We start from the raw sequence: 9,465 nt of genomic DNA, 5'->3' as shown, positions 1-9,465 counted from the left end.
TGATCTCCTCATCGTAGAGATCATCCTCGTCAAAAATCAGCCCATTCCAAAACCTCTAACTCATGTTTTGCCAAAATGTTTGTTGCTGAACGGGACCCTATATATATATATATATATATATATATATATATATATATAGGGTCCCGTTCAGCATTCAAAACATGGGTTAGAGGTTTTGGAATGGGCTGATTTTTTGCGAGGATGATCTCTACGGTGAGGAGATCATCCTCACCAGAAATCAGCCCATTCCAAAACTTCTAACCCATGTTTACCAGTTGAAAAATCGTGGACTGTCCATTTTTTGTAAACCATTTTTTATGGGGTTAGAAGTTTTGGAATGGGCTGATTTTTGGTGAGGATGATCTCCTCACCGTAGAGATCATCCTCACCAAAAATCAGCCCATTCCAAAACTTCTAACTCATGTTTTGAAAAATGTTTTGCCAAAAAGTTTGCTAAAAAGTTTGCCATTGAACGCCCCCTATATATATATATATATAACATTGTCCTAGTAACCAACTATCTTTTTGATATTCTATTAGGTGCAATGAAATCTTGGAACTCAATTTCCTCATCATTTTCATAAGGAATTCACATGTCCTTGAAAAATGAATTTCTTGCAATCAAATAGACCCTAGGCTGAAATATTCAAGTTGTATATATATACTATTAGATGAACCATCGTCATCGGAGTGCCAATCCATTCTCGATCAAGGGTGGGTTTGCATGAAACTGATTTGAAATCATTGCGCCCACAATTTGCAATCCATGCTTCCATACATATGTTATCATCTAAACAAATGTTTCAAAACATGGATCGAACTGATTGGTTGATCGGATTGAGTCAAACTGGTAAAATCAATTTTTGAGAAAATCATATGATCCCCGTCTGATTCAAATGGTTAATTGGACCGCTGACCTATTTGAGTCAGACACGTGAGCGAAGAGGTTGGTCTAAATCAAACTTATTTAATCTTAAACTAAGTGATTTAGACATATCCCCTCTCTTATTGGCCAGTGATAAATCTACAAAACCTTCTCATAATCGGTCTAAAATGAAAACACCATTTATTTTCTTCCTAAAATAAGTCATTTTCAAGTTCTTCAATCTCTAGTATGGTAATGGAAATAAATTGAAGAACTTGATGCCATCATGTGAGTTTATGCTGCCAATCTTCTTATTAATATATGTGATCATTGGAAGTTAATTTGAATTTGATCGGTTGGATATAGTCATTTGGATCCATCCATGTGATTTCCCATTGACCCTACTATTGTGATCACACTACCGTTAGGCACCATCTGAACCTATCCAATCAATATTCCAATGGTTAAGATCTGTTTTAGCTCATCTACGTCAATCTAATTAAATCCATAATTGTAAAAATTAATGGATTTATAATGGTGATATATAAACGTGATCATTTGCTCTCTTATTTTCATGCAATGAGAAACTAATTTTTGGCCTCATTTGGTGACAACTTCTAGCAAGCAACTTTTGTGGAAGAAATTTGAAGAAAATTTTATTTTATTTGATATTATGATACTTATTTAAAAAGTTTTGGACCTTTTGATCATTCGATTAATAGTAGCCTAGATCCATTCTAAGGAATAATTTAGCCAATAATAGAAAACTAGACATTCTCATATTTAAAAAACCCACTACAAAATAAACGGTCTTCACCGGCGTTTTTAAATCGCCGCCATATGCCACGAAAGCGTCGGTATTGTTTATCAACGGCGATTAGGATTTAGCTGGCAATTATTGCGTCGAGGAAAGTGATAACGGCCCTTTCAGCGGCGGTTATAAAACCGCTAGTAATGATATATTTTTTGCAGCGGTTTTAAGACCCATTTACCGGCGGTTACAAAGTACCGATAAACGTTTTTATACACGTGTATTTTTATATTCGTGGCGTTTATGAACAGCTGGAAATACATAATATCAACGGCGCTTTTTAGAAACCGCCACTGAAATAGTGTATTAGGGGCTCTTCAAAAATTGCCGCTAATATAAGATATTAACGGCATTTATTAGTAATCGCTGCTAAAGCATGAATTAGAAGGCGCTTTCCTTAACCGCCGGTAATACTTAACATTAACGGCATTTTCCTGAAACCACTGGTAAATCATACATTTAGAGGCACTTTCTAAACCGCCGGTAATAAAATTACAATTCAGAAAAAAAAATTCCTATAAGAGGCACTTTTCTACCAATTTCTGCTTATTTTTGCAATAAACTAATGACACTAGTAACATGGAAGCAATAAACAACATAACCCACCAGCACCAAAAGTTCCCCGTGGAAGCAAAACCATGGCAACTGCAGAGGAGGAAATGAATTGGGCACTCAGTATTTCTAAACACTATATCAGCCACTCATTTGCTGAAAAATTGTTAAAAAAAGGAGTTGCATCTATGTCGATGAGCTCCAAATTCTTATCGAAGAATCAATCTTCCTCCTCAAAAGCTTTGATTGTCATTGATCCTGCTATGGCTTCGGCAAGATGGTTTGCTAACATAGATTTAGTTGTGCCATTGATCCGCATCAATTCTTTTGCAGTAGTAAGAACATTAACAATTGACCCAATAATAAGAACATTAACAACTAAAACTATCAATTTTTTTTACCCAAAATGAACCGTTGATTTTTCAATGAATTATTGGTCGAATGAATAATTGATGTCACAATTACCTATCAAAAAACACTAATTAGAATTATTATTTCTTAGAAGGTTTTGACTTGTGCCTGTAATTTTGTCCGAGACATTCTGAAACAAACTGAGACATCACAATACAATCTATACAAAATGAAATATTGAACAAAACATTCAATTCATGGCTTGTACAGTCTTGAAATGTTCAAAACCGATACATCTTGGATGATACATTTCGAGATGGTACGATATTTTGAACCTTGGATAAAATGGTGAAAGGAAGTTAATTCAACATACCAAAGATCATACAAAAGAATATGAACTGAAACATGTACACCAATTATATAAACATGCCATGTTCAATCAGAAAAAAGTTTTCTTAAATTTCAACCACAATCAACACAATAGAAACAAATTGTGGATATGATGAAATAATAATAATAATAATAGAAATATAAAGTAGAAATGAAAGATGGACCAACCAATTGTCTTTCATTAACTGAAGAAATGTTGCTGCTTGGAGCAGCAACCAGAGCAAGTTCCATTGTGAAGGATCTAGTTCTTTTGCTTGAACAGAAGAGTCAAAGGGTGCAGACGCATCTGCATGTATGGAATTTCCTTTGTTTTGTAAATAAAAAAAAAACGTAAATGACTGTTGAAAAAACTAAAAACGATAAAAGAAGAGAACAGTGAGCATGGCTTACTAGATGGAACTATGGCTAGAGCCAGTGGATTACTGTCCTCTATTATGAACTATGGCTAGAGCCAGTAGATTACTGTCCTCTATTATGGATGCATTGGGAGTTATAGAAGCATTTAATCCCTACACAATAAGTAGAAAAAAGAAAAATGAAATGGGAGCACATACAACAAAATAGATGTTAGCTGAAATAATAATGCTCTTTCAAGACCAAGAGGCTTACGAGTAGATCTCCAACATCCAAGTAGTTCCTGAATCAGCATATGCACATGTTACTACCTTTGATATGAGAAAATACGATTGAAATTACAGAGATGAAGAAGATTTATTAAATAGATGGGATGTTTATATCACGTGTAATGTATTTTAACCATTGTAGAACAACAACAAAAAAACAAAAAAGAAATTATATGAGATATTCCAATTCCAATCCAATGGTGTCGACATTTTTTATACTAGAAGCAATTAAATCTGGGTACTCCATCTAATTAATTAAATTAGAAAGAGAGTAGCCGAAGCCATGTTGTTGATTGGTGATATGTGGGAACAGCAACAACAAGAGTGAGTTTGAAGCAATAAAAAAGATAGGATGAGATTATGGATAACTTTGTGGATGAATGAATGGCTATGGTCTTCACTCCCTCACACTATCATATATCCTCTACTCTTCCTCCTCTTACCTTACAATTCCTTTGTTCATGATTGTATTGGACATGGGCCAAGTATGTCACTGTTTCCATGTGTGGATAAGAAAAAATAAAACCCCAATAAAATCTACTACAAGTGAAATATTTCTGAAATTACAAGTATACAACTACGGGCCAAGTGTGTCACTGTTTCCATGTGTGACTTCTTTCCTTCCTCACTAATTCCAGTCACCTAGACAGTTACATGGACAGAAAAAAATTCTAATTTTTTTTATTTTATTTGTCTACCATCCTAAAAGTTCTAAATTCACTCCTACCATACTAATCTCAACCATCTCCTTTCTCTACAACTCAACACAATCACAGGTGAAAACCCATATGAAGTCTTCGGTTTCATTCAATGTAAAGGAGATGATAAATTTATATAAACCCAATACAAAAATCAGCCCAACCCTTTCTTCAAGAACCTAGAAGAAGAAACCAAAAGACATTATATATCTTCAAATACTATGATCTCCATCATAGTACTTTGGCTGAAAATTAAAGACAGACATCTGAATAACATATTAGTAGTTTATTCACATTCCTAATATTAACAGATGTATTATTTAAAGATGGTTCATAAAACATCTTCCAATCTACGGATGCAAAAGAAAGTGCATTAGTAACATAAAAGATCAAGACAGGGAATGGACACTCAAAACAAATGTAAGAAAAAAAACAGTGTGAGCTCCTTATATTCAAGTCAATAATATGGTAGATCTACATTCTAAGTATATTAATTTGTTTTAAAGCAAAGGAAGCTTGGATCTGGGTTTAAGCAGATGTTATCTTAAACATAGGGAAAGTAAAGGACCAAGACAACAAAAAATGGCATCTCCTATTATAAAATGGCTCATTGGGTAATAGAACCAGGACTCATTGTTTAAGGTTTCTGATGATCCTGAGTTGGATAGCCCAATCCAAGGTCAAACAAGCAAGGGGAGATTCCAAAAATAAAATCAAATACTCAAACGTAGTTTGAATTTTGAACAAATTATCCATGGTTGCACCTCTGGGGACCATCATATCATCAAGCTCATGTTGTTATCAGATTTTACAAACTCTACCAACAAAATCTCTACTTTTAGTTTGAAAGAGACATCTAATAGCTAAAGATTGCCAAAGTTAGTTTTATGTAAGCTTACCCAAAACCGCAAGCACTCTCCAATTAACAAAAAGTCCCAATATATAAGCCAGCATAATCTCGATCTCGATTGTGACAGAGAGCTATATAGAAAGAAAACAGAGAGATCAAACTTGTTTGAATCCTTTCAACAACCTTACCTCTTGTATCCCACATACAGAAACCAAGAATCCTACACACAATTGGTAAATTAAAAGTAGTTAAGAATCCTACAATAATCTAACAGTAGTCAATTTATCATATGGCTTGTTGGATCAAGAAACACTACCTGAAGTTGGGAGATCCTTCCTCTCAAATCTGCTTTCATAGTTGCTGGAATAGTTGCCGAGTCCACACAACTTCTTAGAGAAGCTACTTTCTGGCGTGGAGAAAAAATATAATTCAAAATTTGATTATCAGATTCGGAGAAAGCATGCTGTGGATTTGGGATAATTCTTCAAAGTGAAGAGATGATAGAACTCTTAACAGCTATTTGATTAATGTTATGTGAGTCAATCATAACCAACTAACACGAGAGCAGATGGTTCCCCAAGTTTGAAGATGAGTGTGCAACGACAACGGATAAAGAATGCAACTCCTTTTCCTTCCAAATAACAGAATGCTTTTAAAAAGTAATCAGCATCCCAGTGAATCTCTTTTGTAAAAATTTGGATTTATATGTACTAACTACCCTCAATCACCGTCACCAGGGAGATACCATGACATGAAGTCAGGATAGGATAGGTAAACGCATTACAAGTAAGAGTGCGTAAAACATACTTTCCCATATCAGGCAGAGTGCTCTTGAAAGCTGATCCAATACACTGTCAAGGTTTGACTGAATGAACTCTTACCAAGCATACTTGTTTACTAGCATGTCACAAGAAAAAGAGAAATATATGGAAAAAGTAGCATAAAAGAAATGGTTTGAAATATAAGAAAAGACAAAAGAAAAAAAAAAGAGGAAAGGATGAAGAAGGTAAGCTCCCTCCAAAACTTTTGAGAAGTTTGTCAGGCGTTAGCCGCAACTTCATCATCCTCCTCTTGTGTCACACCTGCACGTGCTCCTGCTCCCGCACCCGGTGCCTGCTTCTGGAACTGTTCGGCGAGCCTTCTAAGGTTGTCCAAGTTATCTGGCCCTGAAGAAAATAAATTAAAATAAAAAAGAACGCCAAATGTCATCATTATCACACTTGACCCCGATGTTCTTGAGGGGTATATCATGAGCCTCAATTTGCACATAGGTTCACCAACCATCCATTTCAGGTGTGCATCAACCCCTAAGTTCCCCAATAGAATTACACTACGCAAGGGCATCTTCTTTGGGATTTAAGAGGGTAAAAGAGAAAAGACAATTATCCCAAGAAAGATGACCAAGACCATAATCAATCACATTCATTCAACCTAGGAACTTCAAGAAAAAACAACAAGGTTTAAGCTAAAACACAAAGTGCTCACAATTGAAGCACAACATGCACTTCAACCCATCCATTTACTGATAACTTCTTTTTTTTTGGATAGGTAAATGCAAGATATATTAAATGTAGCTGGATGACCAACAAAAAGAGTACAGAATAAGACACTCAAACAACAAACATCAACAAAGCTAAAAAACAGACCCACTCCCATCTCCCCATGAAGTCTTCAAAGAAGACTTCTTTGAACTCAATGAACACCTTACACCAAAAGAAAAGAAAACCTTTGATGGACATGATAATGCTCTCAAAATAAGTCTCATTTCCTTCAAACATGCGACGATTCCTCTCTTTCCAAACACCCTAACATACAGCAAAAAGCAAAATAGGCCATGATATGTGTTTAGCCTACAAGAATGAAGTACCTAAGCCCATCTAAGCCTCGAAGAGACCTTTCACCGTACAAGGAAAGCAACCAATAACGCCAAAGAGATCCTAGAAGTACATCCAAATCTCCCGAACTAACAAGCAATGAAATAACAGATGCCTGACTGACTCTCTATCCCACCTACACATAATGCAAAATATCAGAGTACAAAGCCCCCCCCCCCTTCCTCCTCTGGATAAGACTATCCAATGTCAGAATGCACTCCCAAAAAACGAACCATATAAAGAATGAAACCTTCGACGGGACTTTTAGTCCCTAAATCGCAGCAGCTGGGAAGACTACCCTGTTGTCATCCTGTAAAGCCCCATAGAAAGATTTGTCCGAGAACAGTCCATCCTTAGCCCCCTTCCAAATCCACATGTCAATAGATAATCTGGACTCTAGAGTATATACATAACTTTAACACTCAAAACACCTAAATAATAGCCACGCACTGCATTGCTTCTTGATTAACCTTTTCTATTACAAGAAGTGCAATGCACAATGCTTTCACAAATAATCTACTAGATTATTCAAAGATCAGCCCCATTTAGTATTTCTAACACATAATTCTGCAAATACAATCTATTAATCTTTACTCTACTAACCTGGGATCATATAAACTTGCTGCTATCATCTGTCACAACCACTCCCTTCTTGTGCAACTCTGAGGTGGCATCAGCATCCATGACAATAGCACCACCACCTTGCTGTAAGAAATAATATACGAAAAAAAAAGCCAGAAAAATGCTTGGACATGACAACTTGTGTGTCTCATGCTTATCAGACCATAAAACTACAAACCAGAAATTCTAATTATAGGAACTCAGGTAACATAGCTCACAACTGTACTAGATTAGAAACGAAAACATCTGCTAGCACCATACCTTGTCAAGTGTACTTTCATTTTCTTCCTGTAGCATATCAAACTGCAATTAGATAGCAAAACCATAAAATAAGGAAACCTTACAACAATATCATTTCTGAGTGACCATGCTATATCTAAGTTTAACGATTAAAGCTTAATCAAAATAGAAGCAAAAAATTTATATACCTCATCTTGAAGATCAGGAGCTGAAAGTTGATTGCCACTTTCTCACATATTCAAATTCCCTAAATCTGAAGGCATCCTGCATACTAATGGAAAAAATATAAAAGAGATAAATCATCTATTACCAAGCAAAGACAGCTACATAGTTGGTTGATTTCTCTACACTATTATAAAATTGCATTCATAATCATACCTCAACGGTGGCATTAATCAACATACCAATAAGCTATATATTATGATTCAATTACAATGAGTGCCTGAAATGAAGCATTAAACAAAATATATTATTTTTACCAAGCTTTCAAAATTTTGGACAAGGATGAAACCATTTCAAGCTTAAACATTGTAAACAATATATTATTACTGATATACAAGAACCCCACACTTTGTTAGATGACCGCAATTTTTTTCAGGAGAAGGCTCATGATGATGATGATAAACAATACAATATGTTAGCTATATGGTAGCATAAAAAGTCATCTTTAAAACACTATATTATCAAAGGTGTGTCTCCACATGCACACACATGTGCAAATATCTGATAAACCACCAATTAAAACATATCAAATATGACAACCACTGACACTAGAAGTATTAATATAAACCCAAATAAATAAGGACTTTTCTAGCCTTAACCCAAGGTTGAGGCTCTCCATTAAAGCTTTGATACCGGAATCGTGCATCGTTTTCAGCTTTCCTACCTGCCCTCGAAGATCTTCAGTAGCCTACAAAACATACTAGAAGAAACAATTATAAGTCTAAATACTCCAAGTGGACATCTAATTTTCTTTAAAAAAAAGTGTACACTTTACCTCCACCTTTGTAGAAACATTTGCAAATGCATATTTTCCTCCACTTCTTTAAGTTGTCGTTCCTACTGTATCATGGAAGTTGCAATTGTCTTATGCAAGACCTCAAGTTGCGCAGTCAATTGAGACTGAAATTATTGGATAAGGGTTCTGTTTCCATCTTCTAGTTTATCCTTGCAATCTACAAACCAACCACAAATTGTAAAAGTCCCTCGTGTCGCAGCCCACACGGTAAGACATAAAAAACCCCTAGAGGTCGTGGGTTCAAGTCCAGCTTAGCCATAAAAAATGATTTTCTAAGTGAAATCGAAGTTATGACAACAAATGTAAATGAACAAATAGAGTCGAAGTAGTAAGAGAAGAGACGAATAAGCAAGTAACACCATTAAACTATCATAACATTATGGATGTTCTAAACTATCATACTTAGATATTTCAAAGTTATAGTTACCTCTCCAAAAGCCTTGCACCATCAATAGTTTACGATAGAAATTTCAACTCCAACAGTCATCCGGGCTTGGGACCGGCAATGTAAAACATATAATTTTACATTGGTGGAGTTAAAAAGGGGTTGGTTAACAAAAAAAAATAGGTAT

General features: G+C 35.3%; 1 protein-coding gene across 1 annotated transcript; it reads right to left on the bottom strand.

The window, feature by feature from the left end:
- Nucleotides 1–1,885: 1,885 nt before the first annotated feature.
- On the bottom strand, nucleotides 1,886–9,394 carry LOC147400000 (uncharacterized). Its single transcript, XM_086445588.1, has 12 exons — nucleotides 9,321–9,394; nucleotides 8,064–9,050; nucleotides 7,897–7,938; nucleotides 7,618–7,719; nucleotides 6,223–6,306; nucleotides 5,457–5,546; nucleotides 5,329–5,360; nucleotides 5,190–5,271; nucleotides 3,579–3,606; nucleotides 3,360–3,478; nucleotides 3,138–3,255; nucleotides 1,886–2,552 (listed from the first exon to the last, which is right to left on the bottom strand). The coding sequence occupies exons 4-10, from the start codon at nucleotides 7,625–7,627 to the stop codon at nucleotides 3,472–3,474; spliced, it is 333 nt and encodes a 110-aa protein (XP_086301714.1). The 5' UTR covers nucleotides 7,628–7,719; nucleotides 7,897–7,938; nucleotides 8,064–9,050; nucleotides 9,321–9,394; the 3' UTR covers nucleotides 1,886–2,552; nucleotides 3,138–3,255; nucleotides 3,360–3,471.
- Nucleotides 9,395–9,465: the final 71 nt, after the last annotated feature.

This window comes from Akebia trifoliata, chromosome 6 (genome assembly GCF_017979445.1).
Source record: "Akebia trifoliata isolate Shusen 1 chromosome 6, ASM1797944v1, whole genome shotgun sequence".
Taxonomy (NCBI): Eukaryota; Viridiplantae; Streptophyta; class Magnoliopsida; order Ranunculales; family Lardizabalaceae; genus Akebia; species Akebia trifoliata.
Note: the sequence above shows the minus strand (reverse complement) of the source record. Positions and strands in the feature narration are given on the sequence as shown.

Coding starts and splice junctions, on each gene's coding strand:
- LOC147400000 (XM_086445588.1), bottom strand. Junction 5,361..5,456: donor GAAGGATCTCCCAACTTCAG/GTAGTGTTTCTT, acceptor AATTGTGTGTAG/GATTCTTGGTTTCTGTATGT. Junction 5,272..5,328: donor CTGTATGTGGGATACAAGAG/GTAAGGTTGTTG, acceptor CTTTCTATATAG/CTCTCTGTCACAATCGAGAT.